This window comes from Lynx canadensis, chromosome E1, assembly GCF_007474595.2.
Source record: "Lynx canadensis isolate LIC74 chromosome E1, mLynCan4.pri.v2, whole genome shotgun sequence".
Taxonomy (NCBI): domain Eukaryota; kingdom Metazoa; phylum Chordata; class Mammalia; order Carnivora; family Felidae; genus Lynx; species Lynx canadensis.
Window position 1 is genome coordinate 10,396,342 of NC_044316.2, and position 25,705 is coordinate 10,422,046.

Below are 25,705 nucleotides of genomic sequence, written 5' to 3' on the forward strand. Positions count from 1 at the left end.
ATAGAACTGATAAAAATACCTTACCGAAAAGGTAAGCCAGGGCCATGTGGAAAACCAGATCCTTCGTCAAGGGCTCAGCTGGAGAAAATCAAACACGTTATTGAAAAAAATCAGAAAACAAGCCATCATTTTTTCAAAGGGACACTCACTCTGTCATATTCCCATACCTCCAGCAAGGAGGGAAGGTGACCTTGAGATAGAGGGTTGGCCCCTGTAGGGCTTTGTACCAGATCTGAGAGAGGTGAATAAGTTTGTCGTTTCATTAAGCTCCATGGTCCCCCTGCAACTTTTCTGACTTTGATTCTGTCGCCTACAGTTTTTCTCTACATTCTGCTGTGTTTTTTTTTTTTTTCTTCTTCTGTTCCTCTAGCTAATGAGTTCCAATTCCCATTTGCTTTTACCTTTGAAGGAGTCCAGTGTTCAGAGCAAAATGTTCCTCAGGATTTGGGGGACTCCTACTGTTTTGTCTAGCCCGTTTAGGGAAATCTGTCTCGCCGAGCGATCTATAATTATTCGGTATGGGGATGATTTGCTGGTAGCTTCAGAAACTGAAGTGTAACACAGAAGTGATACTTTGGCTTCTCGCCATTCCTCACCTGGCGGGGACATACGGCCTCACTAGACAAACTGCAGTATTGCCAAACTGGGGTCACATATTTAGGGAATTTGTCGTGGAAGTCCACAAAGTGTTAGAATGCCGGAGTTAGCCAATTTCTCAGATGAAATAGCCAACAGCGACAACAACAACAACAAAGCAACAATTTGGGGGACAAGTGACATATTCTCCACGGTGGATTCCAGCTTTTTCAAGAGCGGGCAAATCCTCTGATAGACCAACCGACTGATAATACTCTAGACCCTTGTGTCGGATCCCTAGAATCCGCAGGAAGCTTTTGAACCATTGAAATTGGTCACGGTCTCTCCCCACGCTGTGAGGATTCCAAATTTTGAAAAAGCTTTCCACGTGATTTACCATGGAAACAAAGACACTGACTGCTGGCAGAATTGAGCTCTGAAGCTGGCATTTGACTCTAGACCGATAGCATTATTTCTCAGTTCTTCTGGATGCCTCCACGCCGTGGTGGTAGCAGCCACACTTATGCAAAGAGCTCAAGCCTTTCTTTGGATCATTTGACTTCTGTGTATGTCCTGGACCGTCTTTTTTTTTTTTTTTTTTTTTTTAACGTTTATTTATTTTTGAGACAGAGAAAGACAGAGCATGAACGGGGGAGGGGCAGAGAGAGAGGGAGACACAGAATCGGAAACAGGCTCCAGGCTCTGAGCCATCAGCCCAGAGCCCGATGCGGGGCTCAAACTCACGGACCGTGAGATCGTGACCCGGGCTGAAGTCGGACGCTTAACCGACTGAGCCACCCAGGCGCCCCAGGACCATCTTTTAAGTGCAGAAGCACTGCAGGTGCACGATCAGACCAGTAATGTGTCATCAACAAAATCATCTGAGTCAAACATCTGAGAGGAATTTTAAAGGCACTAGACTCTTACCAATGACGACCAAACAGGTGACCTTATCCAAAATGTATCAGAGACGTGCTGTCTGTCGGCAGAATTCTTTTCGGGCCACTGCCAAGTTGAGCACAGGAGACACTTGGTGGCAGTTCAATTCTACAGAATTGACACCTGTGGAAAGTAAGAGCTCTTTGTCTCGTTATGTCTGCGGGATTTGCAGGTGACCTGACGTCCGCTGTCATTCAGGAGGCGTGCAAATCATGCTGGGATCTGCCCTGTCCCCTCAGCCCTGAAGACAAGTGGAGTGGATGAATCCAACACTGAAAACTTCATTTAGAAGTCTATAGGTGAGGGGATGCCTGGGTGGCTCAGTTGGTCGAGCGTTTGACTCTTGCTTTTGGCTCAGGTCATGATCTCACGGTTCGTGGGATTGAGCCCCGCATCAGGCTCTGCTCTCTTTCTGCCCCTCCCCTGTTCGTGCTCTCCCTCTCTCTCTCTCTCTCTCTCTAAAAATAAATATTAAAAAAAAAAAGATGTCTATAGGTGAAAATGGCCTATAGCACCCCCTCAGAAAGTATGGTGTCTCTCCCTTTGAACTTATGAACTTCAGTTTGATAGGCTGATGAATTTGGGTCTGTGCCCAATTTGGTGAATCCTCTCATAATCATGTTCAATACTTAAAAGGGCTGTGAGACCTAAAATCATAAGGACCTGGAAGGGCCCATTGGAGGACATCGGAGGAGGCCTGCCATCCTCTGCTGGGGGGATTTCATGTACATAAAGGTGTTCCAGAGGAGGGGTGCCTAGGTGGCTTGGTCAGTTGAGTGACCAACTCTTGATTTTGGCTCAGGGCATGATCCCAGGGGCGTGGGATCGAGCCCCACATCGGGCTCTATGTGGAGCATGGGGCCTGCTTAAGATTCTCTCTCTCCCCTCTGCTCCTCTCCCCACTCACATGCACACTCTCTCTATAATATAAATAAATAAGCACATAAATAAGTAAGTAAGTAAGTAAATAAATAAATAAATAAATGGTATTCTAGAGGAAAGATGCCTGTCACCACACTGGGAGGGACCCTTTTACATGTTTTGATATGGTTATCAAACTGAAAGAAAAATCCAGTTGGATTCAGGCTTCTGATGTGAAGTCAGCATCTCAGGAGGAAGGGACTGGGGTTCCCACAAGGACTTGAAACAAGTTTTCTAGAATCACTGACATTGATATTGAGCTCAATAGAAAAGAGCTTGCTTTTTTTTTTTTTTTAAGAAAAGAGCTTTTCTAGTGAAATTATTATTATTATTATCATAATATTTGTTTAATGATTCAATCGAGTAGCATCTAATCTAGCAGATGGGAAGGAGCTCCACAGAGCTGTATGAAACAGAAGACTTTTATAAGCAGAAGGGAGCAGGAACAAGAAAGTTCTACCAGGCAGAAAAGCAAGTTGCTTATTACAAGGTCACTTTCCTTTAGGAGATTGCCAAGGGTCTATCAGTAAGGTCTGATTTCTAGAAGAGCCGAAACTCTAAGTTAAGTCTCAGTTTGTTGACATGGGCTTAGCATAAGCAATTCCATTTAGGGCCTGTTGTTTTTAACAAGTAAAACGAAAAGATATTTTTTCCTCCCTTACGTAATCAAATATTTGCTTTAAGTAAATTAAGCATATCGTTGGTACACACTTAAAGACTCTTCTTCCCCAAGTCCATATTGTACTGAATTTTCTAATTTATCCCAACGTGATTCTGATAATTACTTTGCTTCACATTTCCCCACACAATCGCTGAATATTTCAGTGGCTGCAAAATGCCAAGAGAAACAGAAATGGAGATCATTAGAAATTATGCTATTACAATAAAATAGTAACAAAAGGGTAAATAAAAATAAGATTGAATTTCCTTTCCGAAAGGAATGAGATCTTTTCTCCTCCTTTTTCTTAGAACATTTCAGAGAGAAAACTTGTATTTGTAAAGAATTCCTGTGGTGCCTGGCTGACTCCGTTGGAAGAGTGTGTGATTCTTGATCTCAGGGTTGTGGGTTCGAGCCCCGTGTTGGGTGTAGAGATCACTTAAATAAATAAGACTTTTTAAAAAATAATAAAATAAAGATAGAAAGAATTCCTCTGTCCTTTTGATACGCATGCGAATCTTATCGGAGGTTAAATAAGCCTCTTATCAGAATTAAAACCCAGGAATATTTTTCAGCAGGGCCTGGGAGCCATCTCTTTTCAATGTCAACATCAAGGAAGACAATGCCCCATCGCCCTGTCACTGTGGGAATCTAGCTGAGGCATCTCAACTACCTACTCGTCGTAGAGGTACAAGAATTTTCTTTTCTTTCTTTTTTTTTCCCCCAGATAGAGGCCATTAACTTGCACAGATGGCCACCCCAATGACCAGGGGAATGCGGAGTGAACTCTGAAAGCACGTAGAGTGAGTAGGACTGTGGAGTCTCCTCACCCGACAAGTGCTCATACCTGGGAACATGCAAACAGGGGTTGTATCTGCTTGGCTTATAGGGAAGCAGGATGGGGAGGGTGCCTGGCTGGCTCAGTCGGTAGAGCATGTGACCCTCGAGTTGTAAGTTCAAGCCCCACATCGTGGTTGTTTGTTTGTTTTTTAATTAAAAATAAAATCTTTTTTTTTAAAAAATGGTGGGATTTCTTTTCTGTCTTAATAATTTTATTTTTTTTTTTTTTATTTTAAAAAAATTTTTTTTTTTTTTCAACGTTTATTTACTTTTGGGACAGAGAGAGACAGAGCATGAACGGGGGAGGGGCAGAGAGAGAGGGAGACACAGAATCGGAAACAGGCTCCAGGCTCTGAGCCATCAGCCCAGAGCCCGACGCGGGGCTCGAACCCGCGGACCGCGAGATCGTGACCTGGCTGAAGTCGGACGCTTAACCGACTGCGCCACCCAGGCGCCCCGATAATTTTATTTTTTAAATAGCAGGTCACCTGGGACACAGGCCAGTCTGAGCTCATGCTTACTCAAAACCAGAACTATTCCTTTTTGACATTTGTGGGGAGGGTTTTCTGTGTTGGCAGGTTTTATTTTTAGAAAGGAAAATACAACAGTATAAGGGTCTGTCTTCAGTGTGACTGTAGAGGATAGTTTTACCCAATATTTCATGAGGCCGTAAAACGGATCCAGCACTGTGTTTCCTTACTGCCCACCACCCAGCCAGGACTATTTCAGGTCTTCACCCCATTTCCGGGAGCAAATTTCCATGTTAGTGAGGGTAGGACAGGCTGTGGTGCAGTAATAAGTAAACCCATACATCTCATTCACTTCATGCAAGTAGTGTTTCTTCCTTGCTCAGAGCATGGTTTATCGCAGATCCGGGCAGTTAGAGGGATCCCTGGGCCACGCGATCGAGGGGCTGCTCTAACAACAGCAGAATGGGAAGCATACAAACAACAAATATCTCTTTCCCACAGTCCCGGAGGTAGGGAAAGTCAACATCAGGATGCCGGCAGATCTGGTGTGGTGGCTGATGAGAGCCCACTTCCTGGTTCCTAGACGGCTGTGTCCTCACATGGGGGGGTAGAGACTAGAGATCTCTCTGGGACTCTTTTATAAGGGCACTAATCCCATTCGTGAGGGCTCCGCCCTCACGATCCAATCACCTCCCAAATGTCCCACCTCCTAATACCAACGTATGGTGGATTAGGATGGGTGGGGGGGTGGGGTTCAGTCCACAGTAAGAATTAAGAATGCAGGTTCCTTCAGGTTCCACCATCTCCAACATGAGGAGTGGCCTCAGAAACTGGAGCCACAAGCCAAATCACCAGATCTCCAACCCTGAGAATCACCTGAGAATCTTAGAGTCAGTGACCTTCAACAGGTCACAGAGGAGAAACCAGCCAGACATCAGCACCCTGCTGGGACCTTGACCACAGAGTCGTGTGGGCTCTTGTGAATTCCAGAACTGACCTTGAAAGTCCAGGAAGCCCCCTAATTGGGTTTGGGACCCAACAGCCTGGCCGAGGAGCCTGGAGAGACTTGTGCGGTGAGGGCTCACCTAAGCAAGGAACCTGGCATCAGAAAACATTGGGTTCAAGTCTTGGCTTACGTCTGACTAGTCATGTGTCCGGGCTTCTGTAGAAATGGATACTCCACATGCTGCATGAGATGGTGTGGAGACTTAAGGAAGCTGATGTTTGGGAGGATGCTTTGAACTACAGGACACAAGACAAATTCTGTACAACTTAATACGACTCATCTTGCTTATGCAGAGCATTTCCACTTGCTTCCATTCAAAGTAGATCACGGCAACTCCTTGCAGCGCTATTGGGTGGGATTCTCGCTAGACGAAACCTTCCCTCAGGGTCTCCTCGGAGGCTTCCCCCATCCAAGTTCTAAGCCTGCCAGCCCCAAAGTCTGGGAGGTTGTGTAGCTCACGGGTTCACCACATGATGATGGCAGGGCCCTACAGATGCTTCTAGGAAGCTTTTCTGGGCACACACCAGACAAAGTCTGGACCCTATCCCCACCTCTGCCCCAGTCTCCAAAAGTTAGGATCACCCTCGGCCCTCCGTCTTCGCCCCTCCTATCCCCAGCTCTGGCTTTGGGATTTCTTGGCATCATTATTTTGCCCCCAGCTTGCTAACTGAAGCTTCTACTGTGAAGCCACTTGTCCCACACCAAGTCCCTCCGTCTCAGTCCCCGCAACACTGCTTCCCAGAGCTGAACCAGAGTGGGAGGAAATCAACTAAGAAGAGCACCTGGATTTCAGGACAGCTGACCTTAAAAACTCTGCGGCGCCTGGGTGGCTCAGTCGGTTAAGCGTTCGATTTCAGCTCAGGTCATGATCTTGCAGTTCGCGAGTTGGAGCCCCACATCGGGCTCTCTGTGGTGACAGCTGGAGCCTGGAGCCTGCTGTGGATTCTGTGTCTCCCTGTCTCTCTGCCCCTCCCATGCTCATGCTCTGTCTCTCAATAATAAATGAACATTAAGAAACAACCACAACAAAAAACTCTTCTGATGGATGTGGGGGAACACCAGCTGGGGAATCAGGAGTTTGGAGCTGCCCTACTCTGCCACCAGCCAGCTGGGGGGCATTAACTGAGACGTCCCTTCTCTGGGTTTGCATCTGTAAAAGGCAGGGTTTGGACACGGTGACCTCTGCTGAAATTCTGAGGTGGGGAGCTGAGGCAGGGAGGAGACACAGCATGGGAGTGCCTGGCTGGCTGACCCCGCCCCCCCCGCCCCCGACCAGAGGTCGGCCTGGGGTCCTCCTCCCTCTAGTTTTTATGAAGCAAAGACTCCTCACCTACACCTCCAACTCTCTCCTTCTGCCAGGACAGATGCCCGGTGACAATCTATTCCCAGGGCCATCTGAGGCAGGAGAGACCAGAAGAGCAAGACCCCAAGTCTTAGTGGAAGGTGGCTATGCCCTTGGCCTTTGGCCTGAGCCCTCCTGCAACCCCCAAGTGGGGTGTTGGACACTCAGGTCCCAGATCTCCTGAATTTCAGTCTTGCTCTCCCTATCCACAGGTCCCCACCATGGAATGCCTTGGTTTACCTCCCCCGCCCCTGTGCCCCAAAGCCCTCTGGGGGCTGAATTCGAGTATTGTTTCAATAATTTACTGGGAAACTGACACTCAAGCACACACAGTTTATTTTTCATATAAGGCGCCCATGAATACTTTACAGCTTAATAGCCTAGAAGTCTTCCAGCAGGACTTTTCTGTCCCATGGAAGGACGCTGGGCCCTCTGGGTTCCTGTGGGGGGTTGCACCCAGGTCTCCTGCAGACATGGGCTCCAGAAAAAGGGCGTGTTCGTGTTCGGGATGGAATGTGTTCTTCCCTTTGCTGTCCCTTGCAGGACTTTCATAGACTCACGAGGGCTGTCCGATTTAGCTCAGAATGCAATTACGGGCATTTTTCTTTGGCATCTAACCCATTGCTGGGACAGCATTCCAGAAGGAACTCGGGCACTCTGCTGTCTGAGCTTGCTCAACAAAGAACACACCCATGAGGGAAGATCTACAGGGACCCCCATTCAAAGTGCATATGTGGACTCCCTGGGGCTGCGGAGGGTCAGGGAGGCCACCATTATCCTCCTGGGGGCAGCTCTGGGAAAAGTCATCAGAGCAAAGTGTCTCCACTCTGGGGATTAGGTCGCTGTCCACCACACTGGACTCTTTGGTTCTGCCCAGTGGCCGCTCCTTCTCTCTCTCTCCCCCAGCCCCTCATCAGTGCTCCCTGGTCCTGAGCACCAACGTCACCCGACCCCGCGGCTTCTCCCATCTGTGAAGGGACAGATCCTCTCCACCCAAGGGAGACTTCCAGAATGGTGCCTGCTCAGCCTTCCTACAATTCAGGGTCATCAGGGGAATAAGCCAGGAGAGGGAGGCCAGTGGAGCCTCACTCTGGGTGGGAAACCCTGGGGTCAAGTTGGTCTGGGAACCACAGGCAGGTTAGCAGTGGTCTGCAACCAGGAACGGGCCCTATCCTCTATCCACTGCCCCCAGACACTGCCTCCTGGCCCCAGGTGGCCTCCCCAGGATCCTGGAGCCACCTGGATTGTCCAGCTCGGCCAGCCACCCTGACACTGGGCATTGGAGCAGGGCGGTGCGGCACGCCGTGCTCTCCACACCGCCCCCAAGCCCTCCCCTCCGGCACCTCCTGCCCTCCCACCCGGCACCTCTTCCTCCCTTGGGTCTCCTGGGCCCCGTTATTCTTCCTGCAGTAGGGGCTCTCGGTCCCCTTCCTGCACCCTCTCGTCCTCCTCCTTCTCCATGCAGCCCACGGTGGCAGCCAGCCCGGCGCCCACGCCACCCCCGACCACCGCAGCCCCCGTGGCCCCCACCGCCGCGCCGGCCGCCACCATCCCGGCCTCCGCGGCCAGTGCGGCCGCGGCCATGCCGGCGCCCACCACGCCGCCCGCCAGGCCCATGAGCCCGGCGCCCACGGCGCCCCCGACGGCGGCCAGGTGGCCACAGAAGCGCATGGTGTAAGAGTCCATGAAGACCTTGGCCTCGGCCTGCAGCTCGGCCTCCAGGGCCTCCAGGGTCTGCTCTCTGCCCTTGCACAGCAGGGCCGCCCCGTGGCGGGCCAGGATGGCATCTTTCTGGGTGGCGAGGAGGGTCCGCATGGTGTCGGGCAGTACCCGGAGCGCAGAGAATATGCGCTTGGTGGCCACGTCCTGTGGCGGGGAGGAAGGAAGGCGCGCTGACCTTCCGCCCCGGAGCCCTGTCCCAGGGAGGGGGGGGGGGGTGGCCCCCGCCGCCCGAGGCGCCGCCCCCCGCTCGAGGCTGGCTCACCTGCTGCCGCACGTACTCCTCAAACTCCTTCTTGGCAGCTTCCACCGTCCTCAGGTCGTGCAGCTGGGCGGCCATCTGTCCACGGCAAAGCCAGGCTGCCTCCCTCCTCGGCCGCCTGCGCCCTGCGCTCCGTCCCGGGGCCCACGGCCCCGCCCCCGCCCGGCCCCCAAGACCCTTCCCCGGGGTTGGGAGTGGGGGGGGAGGGGCCCCTACCTCGTCCGGGGAGGTGAACCCGGGCCCCGTCCTCCCCATCCAGCCTGAGAGGTTCTGCAGAGACATCACGGGAGGGGTCAGGGAGGGCAAGGGGCGCGGGGGCGGGGGGCGGGGGGCGGTTTCTCCGGGGCCTGGGGCTGGGGGCTGGCCCACCTTGATTTCCTGAGCTAACTGCTGCCCGGTGAGCAGGCGTCTGTCTCCCCTGGCCGCGGGGCGGCCCTCGCTCCAGTACCCCTGGCAGCGGCTCTTGGCGTGCTGGGGGACCACACTCAGCACATCGGCGACGTAGGCACAGAGGTGGCGGACATCGTCATCTGTGTCTGAAGAAGAGATTCCTCATGCTGAGGACCGGGGGCTGAGCAGGACCGGGCTTTGGGAGGAGAAAGGGTGTCAGAGGCAGGGAGAGGCTCGCTAGGGCAAGGGGGGGTCACCCAGAGGAGGGCAGGCGGGGGAGGCCTTGCTCCCGGGGACACTCACCGCCTGGGCTTCCGTGGTCTTTGCTGGCCCACCGCCTCTCGGGAGCAGGCAGGAGGTAGCAGCGGGCTCGCCTCCCTCGGAGCAGCTCCTGAACCTTGGGGTATTTGCTGGAGGCTTTCTGAGAGCGCAGAGGGGAGACCTGTGAGCTAGGGGCCACATTCCTGTTCTTAGCTCCCTGCAGGCGCCCTCCCCAGCTCCCCTCACCTCCTGCCCAGTTCCCCCACCGCCACCTTCATCCCCTCCCTCTGCACCCCTCACCTGGATGACGTCACCCACGTGCCCCAGCCCTGCCTTGTTGGGGTGGGATGAGTCCCGGACTAAGAGATCCAGGTGCTGGAAGAGAAGGGGTCCTGACACCAGCAGCTGTGGGGTGTTAGAGTCTGGGGTGACGTGTCCGGACATGGGTGTCTCACCTGGATCGGCACCATCCCATAATGCCTGCCCATCACCTCGGCCACGTGCACAAACATCTGGGGGTGAGGCACCGAGGGTCATGGCTGGGCCACTGCAAGGACTGTGGCCCCCTCCCCTCTGGGCACACTGGGGAACCCGCGCCCCCCAGCTCCCGGCTCTGGGACTCCCCTGCCTCTCCCAACCAGGCATCCCACACGTCACCCTCTGCCCTTGACCGCCCCCCCACCCCCGCCCCCCCCCAGCCCAGCTCCGGGTCTTGCATGAACTCCTCGGCCAGAAATGGAAGGCACTTCTGATTGTGGCTGATCCAGTCCCCTGGCCTTACGGTCAGGACAGGGACAGGGTGGCACCCCAAGACCAAACGTCTCCTCACCTCCAGATATTCCAGGTCTGTATCCTTCAGCTCCGGGGAGGTGTTGAGGATCTGGAACCAAGGAGAACAAGATGGAAGAGGGTCTGCAAAGGCAAAGAGATACTGGGAAGACCCCGGGGAGGAAGGAGCTCGCAGGCCGACTGTGAGGCCGGGACCTGGGAGACACCTGCCTGGGAGCCTGCACAGCCTGCAGGGCCTGGACTGGCCTCGAGGGGGTGGAAGGTCCTGCTGACCTTCAGCTGCTCCCAGCGGCTGTTGACTTCCCTTTAGAACAAGCCATGTTCCCACCTTCACTGACCGGGGGCGACCCTCCCTTGCAGGGGCAACCCCAGAGTCTGTGGGGACCCTGGACACGGAAGTCTATGAGATCAGGGTAACCATCCCTAGCACTCCCAGGGCTGGACGGGGCTGAGATGTCCAGTCTGGAGAGATTCCTGAGCTGGAGCCGGGCAGATGGGGCCGATGACCAGGTCACAGCGCCCTCACCTGGTAGGAGCTCAGCATCGTGGTGAGGGCACAGAGCTTGGTCCTGGTTTCCCTGCTCAGCTCCGGGCTCATGGCGTCCCCTGTGTCCACCAGGAACACAGCCACCTGTACGGGGGGTGGGGGTGGGGGCTGAACCACGGGGTCAAGCCCGCCTCGCTCTTCCATGTGCTCCCCCAACCCTGCCTCTCCCTACCCCGTCTTCCCGTCCCTGTCCCCAAAGCTTTCTTTCTCCATTTCCCCTCCCCTTTGTCCCTGCTCTCCCCGACCAACCCCCCACCCTCCACGTTCCCCCTGATACCCACCCCCCCCCCCATCCAATCTTCACCTCCTCTGCCCTTGGGCCCCTCACCTTCCTCCCCTCCTTCCCCAGCAGGAAGGGGTGACTCCACATCCATATGCCCCTGGTGAGGCTATTGGCACCCCACCTGAACCCCTGCAGGGACCCTCCTCCTCTCGGCCAGCCGCCCTCCCCTGACTCCTGTGGGGCAGAGAAGAGAGCATCAGGTGGACCCTCCAGCCCCCATGCCCCTCCCAAAGCCGGGCGGGGACCCCTAACCTGCCCTCACCAGGCCCGGCAGGCCCCGGAGCAGGTGGTTGAGGAGGAAGGTCTTCCCTGAGTGCTGCTCCCCCAGGACAGCGAGGAGGCAGACAGGGGTGTCCCTGGCCAGGGGGTGCTTCAGGCAGCGGTTGATGGCCCCCATCCTCAGGATGAGGCCTCCGGAGGCATTGATGCGCACCAGCAGCAGCGGCTCGGCCCTCACGGAGCAGGTCTCCTGGGCCGGGGGGGGGGGGGGGGGAGAGGGTTCCCTGAGCACCCAGGCGGTGGGAGCCGGGCCCCAAGCGGGGAGCGTGTCCAACCCCAAACTCCGCTCCCCGCTCTGACATGCTAGAATGGAGACGGAGCCACCGTCAGACCCGGGGGCCTCCACGCCCCCTCCCCATGCCGAGGCCTGGACCCTGGACCTGCAGCACAGCGGGCAGAGGCCTCTGCGGCAGGAGCTTCATCTTCTCCCCCAGACTCCGGAGGCCCCTCTTCTGCTTGCAGATCTTCCGGCACTCTGGACAGCAAGGCGGCTCGCAGCCCGGGACGCGGTGTGTGCTGAAGCACCGCGCGCAGAAGTCATGGCCACAGTCCAGCGAGACGGGCTCCCGCAGCCTCTCCAGGCAGATGGAGCAGGCGGGGAGCTCCCGCGGCACTGCGGGCCGGGACCCCAGGCCCAGCTCCAACTTGGGGAACGGCGCGTGAGACCTGGGGGTGCAGAGCAGGCTGTTGGGAGCAGTGTGTGGGGCGCGGGGAGGGCGGGTCAGGAGTTTGGGGGGCGGGGGGCTCCCAGCAAGGCCACGCCCTGCTCGTTCCTCGCTGACTTGCACCCCGGAGCCTGGGACCCCAGGGGGGGAGGCAGCAGAACAGCGGTGACCGTGCTCCCGGCAGGGAGAAGCCTGGATGGAGTCACCGTGTGTCCATGGGCAAGCTCCCGCACTGATCTGGGCCCCGGTTTCCTGACTGTCCGAGACGGGAGGTTAGCGGTCCCTGCCTCACGGGGCCACTGGGGCGATCACACGAGCTGGTGCACGTGCAGAGCCCTGCCCGGTGCCCGGCACGAATACTCACTGAAAACCGTCTCCCACAGCCTTCTGCTGCAAGGGCTTCCTCAAGGAGTTACGGGCTTCGGCCGGACCCCCCCAGGGGTGATACCTGCACATGCTACACTATGGGACCCTAAGGAGTGGATGGGAGCCTCCCAGCGGTGGGGCAGATGGCTCCGATTCTTAGAAGATTCCTTCCGCTCTCCCGTTCTGAGCTGGATTTGGTCTCCGTGCAGCACCCGCCGGATTTTCTCCGTCCCTCCCTCCATACCCTGGCAGATCCCGCTTCAGGCCCTCCCCTGGCACAGCCCTCTGGAGGGAGGCCGGGTGGCCCCAGGCCTCCGGTTCCCGGACCAGCCTAGCGAGCAGGATCTGGGGCAGTCCGGCCGGGTGGCCCTGCCACTCACCAACTGTTGCGGCTGTTTCCCATGAAGCTCCGTTTTCTCTCCTTGGAGACATAATTGGGGGTGGGGGTGGGGGGGGAGAAAACGTTATCTAGAAGAGAATCCAGATTTCTGTCTTCCTCCTAGGTCTCAGTGGACCCCATCCCCCCCCTCCAAAGACCCATCCCTCCCTGTCCCCAGGTGGCCCTTTCCACCCCCACCCCCCCACCCGGCACCCCGGATCTCAGGACCCAATGCTTGCCTGTTTGCCAAGCCGATGACAGAAGGAAATGATTGACAAGGCGGACCTCGGCATGGGGGGCTGGGAGCGGGGAGAGGTCTGGAAGCTGAGAGCCGAGGCCCCGAGGCACTGTCAGCTGCAGTGAGGATGGCTCTCCTCCTAAGGGCTGGCCGAACAGTGGCAGGTGGACGGTGGGTGGGGGATGGTCTCCCCAGAGGAGCCGGCAGCGACTCGTCAGAGCTGGAAAATAGATGTGACAGTCGGGAAAGAGGAGGCTGCCTCTGGACTCACCCCAGGGGGAGGAGACAGGACTGCGGGAACCAGGGCTCCGGAGGAGGGAGGGACAGAGCCGGGCTCAGAATCCCTGGCAGAGGCTGGGATGCAGGCGAGCCGAGCCGAGGTGGTGAGTCGCCATGGTGACGGAAGGGAAAGATAAGGACAGGGAGGGGGAGGAGGGATGGAGAGAGAGAAGCCATATGGGCGCGTGGCAGAGATGGAACTGTGGGCAGGCACTGCCCCTACTGGCCCAGCCAGGGTTCTTCCCAGGCCACTGAACAGGGTGTGCCAAAGGGGAGGTGTGGGAGATGAGATATCGCACCCCCGGAGAGTGACGCGGAGCCTCCCTTCGGTCCCTGGAGGGACAGTTTCCTGAGCAGCCAGTTCTGTGTGGGGCCCCGGGATGCCAGCATATTGCATGTGGTCCGGCGCATTCCCTCCTGCCCCGGGCATCTCACTGGTGCCAACGGTGAAAAGCTGCAGCTTTCCTGGCCCCCTGACTTCTCTGACACTGGCTGTGTGTTCCCTGGCATCTCCCCTTCCACGAAGCTTTCACGTGTGACTTCTGCTTCAAACGTGTGACTCTCGCCTCTAGCCCCTCGCATCTACTCCCCGGTGCACGGCCAGCAGAATCTGCCTGAACACAGCTGGGTCCCATGCTGCTCCAGCACCGGCCATGGCTCTCTACAACATCAGATCAAAATCCAAACCACCTGGCCTGCGTCTGCGGGCCTGAAACTTCCTCTCCAGCCTCCGCCCTCTGTCACCCTTCTCTGCCTCTGCACCTCTGCACCTTGCCTGCGGCGGGGCTTCCCCTCATCCCTCCCGAGAGACCCTCGCAGGTCCAGCTCAGATGCGATCCCCTCCTGGAGCTTCCCCGCCTCCCCCTTCCCGACTGGGCGTGAACTTGCCATCAGGTAGCTCATGGTCAGGCTCCTGATTGTGACAGTTGCCGAGGGGCCCAGGTCCCGGAATCAGACTTCCCATCTGACCCGTATGAGCCAGGGGCCCTGGGCGCTTTCCTTCACTCCTCTAAGCTCTGAGGTCACAAGTATGTACAGAAAGCCACTTGCCCAGAGGAAGTTATTCTTAAGCCCTGGGAGCTTGGTGCAGAGGGGAGGGGGCGAGGGTGGGGAGGGGTGATGGATTCACCAGAAGTCCGCTGGGGACCATTCCCAGCAGGTGGGGCTAGATATGGCTCGCTCCTGTCTTTCCCACCAGGATGGAGAAGCTCAGCTGGCGGACCCGAACCCACTGTGGGCCGGCAGCAAAGCCTCACTCTAGGGAGCAGCGGAGCAGAGCCCTAGACCGGCACTCATCTTTGTGGCAGAGAGTAGGCTTCCCCTATCCATGGACTTGGATGGCTGGCAGAGAGATGCAGGGGAGAGAGCCAGGGGGCTGGACGCACATGGAAGGTCTACGCCTGCCCTGTCCTGGCAAGACCTGGGTAAGCTGCTATCCTCTCTGAGCCTGAGGCACTCCAGTAGATTTCACTTTTTTTTTTTTTTTTTTAATTTTTTTTTTTCAACGTTTATTTATTTTTTGGGACAGAGAGAGTCAGAGCATGAACAGGCGAGGGGCAGAGAGAGAGGGAGACACAGAATCGGAAACAGGCTCCAGGCTCTGAGCCGTCAGCCCAGAGCCCAACGCGGGGCTCGAACTCATGGACCGCGAGATCGTGACCTGGCTGAAGTCGGACGCTTAACCGACTGCGCCACCCAGGCGCCCCATAGATTTCACTTTTAAAAACACAAACTCCAGGGGTGCCTGGGTGGCCCAGTGGGTTAAGCAACTGACTCTTGGTTTCAGCTCAGGTCATGATCTTGAGGTTTGTGAGTTTGAGCCCCATGTCAGCCCGCTTGGGATCCTCTCTCTCCCTGTCTCTCTCTGCCCCTCCCCTGCTCTCTCGCCCTCTCTCTTTCTCAAAATAAATAAATAAGCTTTGAAAAAAAAAAACAAAAACACCACATAACCTCAAAAAAACAAAACACAAACTCCAAGCTACACTAAGGAAGAGTTTCCAGATGGGGATGCCCAGTGCGGAGGCCTAGACACAGGTCCCTTCTGAGGGCTGGCCCAGAGTGACTGCACCGGTCACACAAAAGAAGTCGACCCTGGTCACTCTGGCTTGCTGGGTGGACACCGTTTTACAAAGGGCTGGAGGTGGGCGGGGAGGCCGGCTAAAAGGGTAGGGCCCGCACCCAGGCCAGGCACCTGAGAGAGGCTCGCTGTGAGCCATAGTGGGAACTGGCCTGGCAGAGGGGCAGGCAGGAGAAGTACACTGTACCCTCAGGCTGAGAGCCCCGTGCTCCTGGAGAAAGGCCTGGACCCCGTTCCTCTGCTCCTAGAGGCCCCTGCTGCTATCTGGGGCTCTGAGGGGAACCCGCTGCCCAGGGAGCCTGGCTGTAGAGGTTAGGTGTGGATGGTCCCACTCTTTCCACTAGGCTCTGTAGGCCTGTGAATGTCTCTACAGTCTCTGGGAAGGATTGAAACCTGATGGGAATGGGATAATCTCCAAACTCCAAGAAGAAAACGTCAAATCAAACGTCATACCTGCTGAGTTGGGTGTCTGCTACACTCCACGTGATGTCAGCTGGTAAACCCAGCTCGTGTCATCTGTGACGTCAGATGCAAATCTTCAGTGCCACGGAGTCAACGAATGTTTACTGAGCACCTGCTGAGTGCTGAGCACTGAGCTAGATCCTGGGACATCAGGCGTGACCAAAATGGAGAACGTAATAGCCGTTTCGTGTTCATACCCAGTAACAAGTAATCTGTTCTTAACAAATTCAACATTGTAAAGATCATATAAATCCTCTTTAAAAGAATTCATGGCAAAATATTTCAATTCCGTGTGGGCTATGGGCGATCCTTGTTTTGGCATGTCTGCGCTGATGTGAAGGGAGATTTCCCCAAGGTCAAAGTTCCTGAGCCTGGCAGGTGAGCCCCACCCAAGAGGGGGCCCTAGCAGGGTAGCCCCATGCACCTGCACAGGGCCCACAGTGGCTGGAAAGGAAAGGAAGAACGCCGGCTCTGTAGGGCGAGGATACCACGTAGGGCCTCCCACAGTGCCCCCAGCCTACCCCAGGGACTCACAGGGTCAGGAAAGGCCACACTGAGCTAGGCCTGCCCTACAAGGTAGACAGGCCTCTGGGGAGCTCGGAGAGCTGAGTGGTGCGTTCAGAGAGAGCAGAGCCCACATGAAGGGGGTTTGGCAAGAGAGTGGGCCTGCGTTTCAGGAGCTTGAGCTGTGGGGAGGGAGTTGAATTTCAGGCCCTGGAGACAGACTCGTTCATTATTCTATCCATTTGTCCATTCGTTCACCCAACAAACATCGTGGTTCCTCCCTCCCTGTGGGTCCAGCTCCTACTGGCCCAGCTCAGGCCGTTGGCCTCCTGACCTCTGGCTCCAGCTTCCGGCCTGGGAGGAGGTAGGGGGGCGGAGACACTTTTGGAGAAACTAGGAGCCAAAAATACTCCTACTCATAGGCATAGTTCCAAGCACCCTACGGGCGTGAACTTACCCTCAATAACACAACCTATGACGGAGGTACTGTATTACTCCTGTTTTACAGATGAAGAAACAGGCCAGTGAGGTTAAGTCACTTGTCCAAGGTCTCCCAGACTGGGATCCTATTTGGGAAAGCTTCTGGGTCCCTTGATGCAGGGAGGAGCTATTACACACACACACACACTCTCTCTCTCTCTCTCTCACTCACTCATTCACCTAATCACCCCTTCTCATGCCCTTGCATGTAAATTCACACACATACACAGTCAACATACTACCACTTACCCATACCATATACATTCTCCCTTGTCTGTATAGACCCCCCCAAACACTCATGCACCTGTGTATATGGTCATATACACCTGCACTTAGAGTCACACGCACACACACCCATATGCTCGTTCATTAACACACAACACAAACGCACTTGCATGTGTAACGAGGCCCTCATACGTGTGCACACTTATACATGAGCTCCCACTTATTCCCATGTGCATACACACACACACACACACACACACACACACACACACACACATCATACACTCCTAACCACAGGCGTTGTTCCAAGCACCTGTGTCTATGAACTTACCCTCAATAACACAACCTATGATGGAAGTACTGTATTACTCCCATTTTACAGATGAAGAAACAGGCCAGAGAGGTTAAGTCACTTGCCCAAGGTCACACAGCCATTAATGGCAGAACTAAAATCCAAACCCAGACAGACAGTCGGGCTCCTGCACCCAAGCTCTTAACCACTACATTATATGGTTTTCCTGGGTGGCAGAAATCATCTCAATTACGATAAGCCTGGAAAGCAGTATGCAGTCTTGCTGTATCTCAGGATGTAGCCATTTACTTCAGAGAAGGAAAGAAAAATTGGCCCAGGCCTGGTCTAGGTAGAAATTGGAATTAGGAATCAGGCAACTGAGTGTTGGATGGTTCTGACCCCAGCTTGCTGTGTGACCTTGGGCAAGTCACCGACCTTCTCTGGGCCTCAGTTTCCTGATATGTAAATGGAAAGGGGCTCAATGAGACCAGAAGTCCCTTCTGTTGGAGTGTCTTGCTCCTCTCCTGCCTCCCCGGCCTGGAGCTTCCAGAAGGCACGGGGCAGGCCGGCACTCATCAGGAAGCCTGGCACAGTGGGTGCTGGTGAGCACTGGATCCCTTCCCTCCCAGCGCTGCCGCCTGGACAGCTCTCCTTCCTCCGTGCTCCTGGGAACCACCTGGATGCCCCGAGCACTGCCAGCGGTGCAGGCCATGTGAGGGATCGGCACACCCCCCTCTACTGTTGCTGTGGTGCCTTTCTGTCTCTGGGGCGTGCGTTCTCTGGGAAGATCTAGCCACCTGCATCCCCTGGCTTCCGCCCAGCTGCCCCAGGGCACTTCCCACGGGTGACTGGCTGGGAGAAAGAAAAGGCGGACACACCCACAGGCTGGGGCTGAGGTGACATCCCTCCACCCGTCTCCATCCTGAACCCAGCTACACTGTTCTCTACTCCTCCCTGAGCTGCTCCCGGCCCCCTGCTCCCTCCCCTGCCCCAGCCTGAGCCTCAGCTTCCCTCACCAGCCCCGCATCCCTGTCCGGGGTCCCCCTCCCTAGATGCAAACAGCTCTCTCTGGCTGTGGCCCAGGCAAGAGTCTGTCACTCCTTGCCTTCTCCCACAGCTTCTTCCTCCTGCACCATCTCCCCAGTAGACTTCTGGGTTGCTCCTGCCCTGGGAAGCCTGTGAAGGTCTCTGCTGCAGCTGTTCCTGGGAGAGCCCAGAGACCCTGATCACTGAGCAGGATGTGCTGTGTACTGACTCCCCCCAACGTGTCCCCAAGGCCTGGCGGGTGAGTGAGGAGTCCACTCACCCACCCGTCCATCCACCCATCAATTCACTGTCCATTCCCCCAGCCATCCATTATACATGCACTGATTATCTACCCATTTATTATCCACTTACTTATCCACCCACCCAGTCAGGCATCCACTCCTTCATTATCCTTTATTAATTCCCCCATGTATACACAACTCTTGTCCTATATTCTTTCGTCCATCCATTCCCTGGATACTCAGCCATGCGCCTTCGTGAGCATGCGCACATGTACGATTTCCTCCATCCACTTACCCACTCACCCATCCACTCATGCACCTACCTGCCCTCCATCCAGCCACCCCCACCCACCTGCCCCATCCATTCACTCCCCCACTCCCCTTCCCCCACCCACCCATCCATCCACTCGTGCAACCACCTGCCCCCCCTCCTCCCCAGCCATCCATCCATCCTTTCAGCCATCACTCCACTTTATGTCTGTCCATCCAATCATCCATTCTCACACATATCCATCCACATTGCAAACATGGATTAAGCACTATATACCAGGCATCATGCTGGCCCCAGGCATAGACTAGTGAACCTTCATGGTGCTTCCAGTCTAGTGGTGGGGAGGCAGAAAAATCATTAGACAAGTCCTGGGTGATCTGACGAGGGTGAGGCAGGGGTGAGGCAGGAGGACCAAACAAAGCCACCTCACGCAGATCTGGACATCTGGAAGGCATCCTCCACAAGGCAATGCCCAAGCTAAGCCTGAATGACAAACACAAGCTGGCCGGCAAAGCCATGGGAGCGGGAAGACAACATTTCTGGCAGGGACACCAGTACTCACAAAGACCCCGAGGTGTGAGATAAAGAGCCTAGTTTGTGTAGCTTACGAAGCGACGAGAGGCAAGGGGAACAGGGGCCAAGGCCCACAGGGGCACATAAGCCCCCAACCCTTTGCCATCATCCCTCGTGTCCCGCCCCACAGTGCTCTCTTGCGGGGCTCAGGAGCCCACTATCTTGTCAAGCCAACAGCCCCTGGGCTGTCAGGTGTGGTGAGCTGGGTGCGGCGGGTGCTGCAGAAGCCCCAGCTGCCCTGGTGCCCATGCGAGCACAGCTGCCTTCATGCCCTGGCCTTCACCCTGGCCCCCGAGGTGCTCCCCACGCCCTGTGGGCCCAGTGGTCGCCCTCACTCTCACCGTGGCCTTTACCAAGGTGCCTCTGTGCCGGGCCCCCTTGTGCAAGCCTCAGAGCCCGGGCCCACACAGCTGGGCCCAGGGGTCAGGCCTCTTTCAGCTGAAGGAGAGCAGTGGAACGAGAACCAGACCGGAGACAACGGAGCTGGAAGAAGGCGCCAGCTCCCACAGCACCTGCCGTATTGGCCGGCATCTTTGAGTTTTGAGTAAAGAGCAAGATAAGGCCGAGCATGTGTGGGATTCCTGCTTTTGTGGAGACAAAACAAAGTAGCCACTAAGTGGACGCCCCCTCCCCCCCCCGACAGTGTCCGTCAGTCCTCTTTCATCACAGGTGCCCCAGGCTTGCCCTGAGACACCCCCTTGGATTGAAAGGCCAATTCCAGGCTGCAGCCCAGATGCCTGAAACCCTGATGACACGGGGGGGAGGCTGCGGCCAGCTCAGTCGGGAGGCCACATGTTCCCACTCCACAGATGGCCGTGCTTATAAGTGGTGCCTAGTTTCAACATCTGTGTTCAGAGCTGGGGTCCCAGGGGGACAGTTAGCAAAGAGCGATATCAAGGCCAGTCCCAGAACTCTACAGATGGGCAGGAGACAGTTCAGATGCTAGAGGGGCCAGGCCCATGTGTGGCTGCTCGTGACCCTGACCCGTAAACCTGGCCGCACCTCCCTGCTGTGTGCCAGCGTATGGGACTTCCCGTCAGAAGCTGGAGGAAAGTCTGAGCTCCCCCTGCCTCCTTTTTGAAGCCCCCATCATCAGTTTGATCCCAGGCTTCCTGAAATAATTTTCATGATAAAAAAAAAAACCCCAACATTTACTTAGCAGTATAGCATTCGTATGTTGCCACATGAACCGCCTCAGTGGGTTCCCACAACACGGTGATTATTAGCCCCATTTTTTGGATGGGGAAACTGACGTTCAGAAAGCTGAAGAGACTTCCTGTGCCAGGCCTGGCAGGGGGAACCAGGCTCCCTGACTCCCAGGCCTGTGTCGCCCCTTCGACTGCCCACCCGGTCCTGTGGGCTTTACCGTGTCCAGAGGGTCTCTCGACATCTCAACTCCACGTTTTTGCCCCTGCCACTCCCCTGCCTGGGACACCCTCACCATTCTCAGCCAGGTCCAGGTTGGCTCCCACTTCCTGCAGGGAACTTTCCCCAGCCTTCTCTCTCCTGCCCTTTGCTTCTCAGTCAGAAGATGCCTCCTCTGTACCAAGCAAGCACGGAGCCCGATGCTGGAGCTACAAGTAACAAAGAGGGTCCCTGTCCCGAGGCGCTCGAAGACTAGGCTCAAACAAGGAGACAGGCAGCTTGACCCTCAGCGCGGTCAGTGCTGGTACAGAAGCCCAGGGACCTGTGGGCCCCCGGGGGAAGCCCCTGTCCCAGACTTGGGGGCCGCTGAGGCTCAGCGCTGTAGGATGAGTGGGAGTTAACCCCACGAAAGATACCGGGAGGGGGGGATTCCAGGCCACGTGCAAAAAAGGCCAGTGCGGGTGTGGCACCGCAGGGGGGCTAGTCAGAGCAGAGGCAGGGTGGGGGGACCCAGAGCGCAGTCCACAGGGCACAGGTTGTAGGGGGCCATGTAGAGTCTCTCGCTGCGTGACAGTGGGAACCATAAATGATATTAAGCAGGTGGCATGTGATCAGATCCGTGTCCCTGAACCATTACTTCGCCTGAATGGACCGGAGGAGACCACTTGTGGTTCTGGACAGCTACCTCTCTTTAGGCACCTTTGAGTATATTTAACTAGTCTCCCACAAGTCCTCTAGTGACAGACATCAAGGGCATCACTAACGTTTTGCTGTAACACGCGGTGCTGTAGCGAACGTTCCTGCTCTGACACACTTCCCACCTGGATGATGTGATCTAAGGACGTCCTGACCGACACAGCGCTTCATCACGCGCTTTGATCTTTGCCAACTGCAGCCACGCAGGTTAAAAGACGCTTCTTGCGGTCTACTGGGCATTCCTAGTTTGCTCCAGAGTTTTGAGGTCATCTATCTGTCTTGTTGCCAAAAACAGGGTTGTTGTTGTTGTTTTTGTCCTTTTAAAGGGGAAGCTTTAAAGCATCCTAAATACCCAGCTATAAATAAGTAGTTGATGAAGTAATGAGACATAACTCAGAGACTTAGGCAAAGCTGTTGTTGATTGCTGAGTCGATATCTGTTTAGAACCCAAGCTGTTGGGGCATCTGGGGGGCTCAATCTGTTAGGCGTTGGACTCTTGATTTCCCCTCAGGTCATGATCCCAAGCGGGCTCTGTGCCAATACGGGGCTCGACAGCCGAAATCAAGAGTTGGGACGCTTAACCGACTGAGCCACCCAGGCGCCCCTTTTTGTTTATTTGTTGTTTGGGGGTTTTGGGGCAGGGCTGGTTTCTTCTGAGGCCTCTCTGCTTGACCTATAGATGGCTGCCTTCTCCCTGGGTTCTCCCGTGGCTTTCCCTGTGAGTGTCTGTGTCCCAGTCTCCTCTTCTTATATGGGCACAAATTATTGGATTAGGGCTCACCCCAATGAATTTCACCTTAATTACCTATTTAAAGGCTCACCCCGGGGGCGCCTGGGTGGTTCAGTCGGTTGAGTGACCAACTTCGGCTCAGGTCATGATCTCATGGTTTGTGAGTTCGAGCCCCGCGTCAGGCTCTGCCTGGAACCTGCTTCTGATTCTGTCTCTCTCTCTCTCTCTCTCTCTCTCTCTCTCTCTGCCCCTCCCCCGCTCATGCTCTGTCTCTCTCTGTCTCAGAAATAAATAAACATTTAAAAAAATTTTTTAAAGGCTCACCCCAATTAATTTTACCTCAATTACCTATTTAAAGACTCTGTCTCCAAATAGAATCACATTCGGAGACACTGGGGGTTACGACTTCAACATGTGAATTTTGAGGGAACGCCATTCAGCTCATAACAGGCCCCAAGTGGATAACTGTGAGAAGTAAGGGTGATGATTCATTTTCAGAAATGCCAAATAAAAGCTGTGCTGTCTAGTTAACGATAAGTTTACAACCTATTGGAAATATGTACAACCCCCCCCTCCCCCCCACCACCAGCGGGGTCCCAAACCCTTAGACACTTCACTTCCTGGTTCTTCTTCCCTCTCCATTTCGCAGGCTTTGCAATGAGCACGCACCAAAGAACTGAAGTCTCTGCGTCACCCCAGGAATGAACATTTGTTGCATTCAGACTACTTTTTGTCTTACATGGGCATAGGTGACTTCGGGGTAAGGCTGTAAGCTCTGTAGCGCTCAGCCAATGAGGAACCAGGGGAGGGACTCACCTCTGTAGTGCTCAGCCAATGAGGAGTCAGGGGAGGGCCTTGCACGCTAGGAGATAAATTGCCTGCGGTAACTGCCCCAAGTGTGCCTGTCCATGAGACATCTGCTCTTGCAAGAACGCTGAGTAAAGCCTTGCTTCACTGCGCTCCGAGGGTCGGTGTCCCTCCTCTGATTGGGTCGGTGGCCTTATTTCTCACAATAACTAGCATGTGAATGTGGACAGAGTGAGGAAAGAAGCTTGGAGGGGCTGGCAGGAGCCAGAAAGGTCCTGGCTATCAGGCTAAGAAAACTAGACTCTGTCCCCTAAAAATAAAACCAGGAACCAAAAGGGCAGAGTTTTCAGCAGAGCATCTGGGCCCTCGTCCTGGCAACTGGTGTGGAAGATCAGAAGGGGAGAGAAGCTGGGGGCCAGTCTGGGGGGTCGGGAGGAAGGGCAAGAGGCACCTGGAGACGGGAGCCACCTCTTGTTAACCCTCACGACCCCTGACGTGAGAATGAACCCTTCCCCCATTTTACAGAAGAGGAAACTGAGGCTTGGAGGGGTTAAGTGACTTCCTCAACACTCACATCAGTTTCTTCACTGATGCTTCAGCAACTGAAACAGTCAGGCCTAAGGTGGCCTAACAGACATTTGCTGAGTGTAATGAAAAAGTGGAGAAGCCAAAATTCAAATATCAAGAGATAGGAAGGTCTGTGGCAAAGGCAGGGTCAAGCAGGATGTACAGGTTGGGGAGCACTAACTGACTTCGGGGACAGCAGGAGAGGAAGAAGGAGGTGATAGTGGTGACATCAGAAGATGCCACAAGCACCCTTCTGGAGGTTCACACTGGCTGGCAGGGGGCCTTGGCTGCGGGCAGCCAACCCGCCCTCATGCATCATCTCCCCGCCCCCCCCCCCCCCATCAGATTGTAGACTTGGCTCCAGACCCCTCCGCTCCCCTGCTCCACCCCCTTTCCGACTCCCATGCCGCCTACCCAGGTCTGGAGCATCCAGGCGGTCAGCCAAGAAGCTGGGAGTCGCAGCCAGCTGGCCCCTGAGGAGCAAACTTCCCATCACAGATTCTGCCCAGTTGGACCCAGGTTCCCCCGTGCCTCGCAGCTGGACATAAGCAGACAGTCAGACTGAACAGAGCCGGGGGCCGGCTGCGGTCCAGACCTCTGCGTATAGACCTCCCCGGCCAGCTGGCCTACACCTTCCTTCAGCGGGACCAGACCAGCAAGGTTGTGGGGGGCACTGGATAGCACCCAGGCTTTGGCATCAAACAGGCCTCAGTTCAAATACTGGTTCCACCCAGCTCCCCAGGCCAAGTAACTCCTCTCACTCGAGCTCAGTTTCCCGGCAGTAAAACTGAAGGTAATAATTGCTCCTGTGCAGGGTTATTGCAGACAGCCTAACGTGCAGTTGGCGCCCGATAAATGCTAGCTCTTAAAGAGCCTTGGAGGCAAGCCTGGTGGCTCACCCCACTGTGCCCACGTGTCCCCAGCTCCATCCACCCCCCGCCTTCTGACAGTGAGTCTGGCGGCAAAAGGGCAGGAACCCCCCACCCCGATCAGATGACCCAGTGTGCAGCATCCTAACGATATCCCAGTGCCAGAGCAGAGGGACCCGGTCAGCCGAGAGGCCTGAGCAGCCTTGGGAGCCAGACGCAGGGCTGAGGCCACAGGCCACTCCTGCCCCACCCACGGTGGCCCCTGGGAACGGATGACCGGCCTGAGAAGTCCACTCCTTCCCCTGCCCTTCACCAACCCACCCTCCACCCAGCCAGCCGGGGTTTTTTAAAGACTGTGAGTCAACATGAGTCCTTCCCAGGACCAGGGAAGGGAGCCTGCCGGGTATGTTTCAACTGGGTGGTGGTGAGCGGGTGTACCTGTCTGTGAAGACGGGTCTGCCGCACTGCATGGACGTTAACACCTCGTTATAATTCGGTTTAAGGGACTTGCGCTTTGCAGAAGATGGAGAAGATACACTTCTTCCTCTTCCTGTGCAAGATATGAGACACTGTGGACATTAGAGACAGTTAAAGAGCAAAAATTCAACTAAGTAGTCTTAAATATCTAATTGGCTCTATTCACCATCCCCCCTAACAAACAGAAGGGTACTCCAAGGAGTTGCACAAAATGGAAGGCTTTTATGGGCCAGTAATGGGTGGGACAGGATGTTATTAGCGAAAGAAAAGACTGTTTCAGGCAAGGTCACCTTCCCTTAGGGGAAGGCAGGGGGATGGTATCATGCAGATTACCTCACTAGTGCTGACCAGAAAAATTCCAGATTGATTGGTTTAAAATTCTACTCATGGGAGAGGCTGAAACTGCAATTACGTTCGGTGTTAAGTCTTGATGGAGCTTAATATAGTGACTCCATTTTGGCTCTGTGGTGTTTTTTTGTTTGTTTTTTTTAGAAAGAGAGACTCAGCATGAAAGTGGGGGAGAGGGGCAGAGGGAGAGAGAGACAATCTCAAGCAGGCTCCACACTCAGCGCAGAGCCTGATGTGAGGCTCAGTCCCATGACTGCGAGAAGTGAGAGGATTCATCTTCTGAAATACCAAATAAAAGCTGCGCTGTCTAGTTAACAATAAGTTTACAACCTGTTGGAAATATGTACAACCGCATCCCCACCCCCCCGCACTTGGAGTCCCAAACCCTTAGACACTTCACTTCCTGGTTCTTCTTCCCCTCTCCATTTCACAGGCTTATTTTTGCGGGCTTTGCAACGAGCATGCACCAAAGAACTGAAGGCTGT

General features: G+C 55.2%; 1 protein-coding gene across 4 annotated transcripts; it reads right to left on the reverse strand.

Moving 5' to 3' along the window:
- Positions 1-7,065: 7,065 nt before the first annotated feature.
- On the reverse strand, positions 7,066-25,386 carry RNF112 (ring finger protein 112). 4 transcript variants are annotated; one of them, XM_032591097.1, is made up of 16 exons: positions 24,834-25,386; positions 15,740-15,960; positions 12,932-13,150; positions 12,694-12,734; positions 11,663-11,948; positions 11,266-11,472; positions 11,049-11,177; positions 10,700-10,804; positions 10,214-10,264; positions 9,840-9,896; positions 9,685-9,759; positions 9,427-9,544; positions 9,103-9,269; positions 8,950-9,003; positions 8,737-8,811; positions 7,066-8,618 (listed from the first exon to the last, which is right to left on the reverse strand). In XM_032591097.1, exons 3-16 carry the CDS (start codon positions 12,983-12,985, stop codon positions 8,148-8,150), a joined length of 1,890 nt encoding a protein of 629 aa, XP_032446988.1. In that variant the 5' UTR covers positions 12,986-13,150; positions 15,740-15,960; positions 24,834-25,386; the 3' UTR covers positions 7,066-8,147. The 4 variants fall into 4 exon arrangements, with proteins under 4 accessions (XP_032446988.1, XP_030150717.1, XP_032446989.1 ...); XM_030294857.1 differs by lacking the exon at positions 24,834-25,386 and having other exon boundaries at positions 15,740-16,886; XM_032591098.1 differs by lacking the exons at positions 11,049-11,177; positions 24,834-25,386 and having other exon boundaries at positions 15,740-16,886.
- Positions 25,387-25,705: the final 319 nt, after the last annotated feature.

Coding starts and splice junctions, on each gene's coding strand:
- RNF112 (XM_032591097.1), bottom strand. CDS start 12,985: ATGCCGAGGTCCGCCTTGTCAATCATTTCCTTCTGTCATCGGCTTGGC. Junction 11,178..11,265: donor TCCGGGGCCTGCCGGGCCTG/GTGAGGGCAGGT, acceptor TCTGCCCCACAG/GAGTCAGGGGAGGGCGGCTG. Junction 9,004..9,102: donor AGTTAGCTCAGGAAATCAAG/GTGGGCCAGCCC, acceptor ATGTCTCTGCAG/AACCTCTCAGGCTGGATGGG.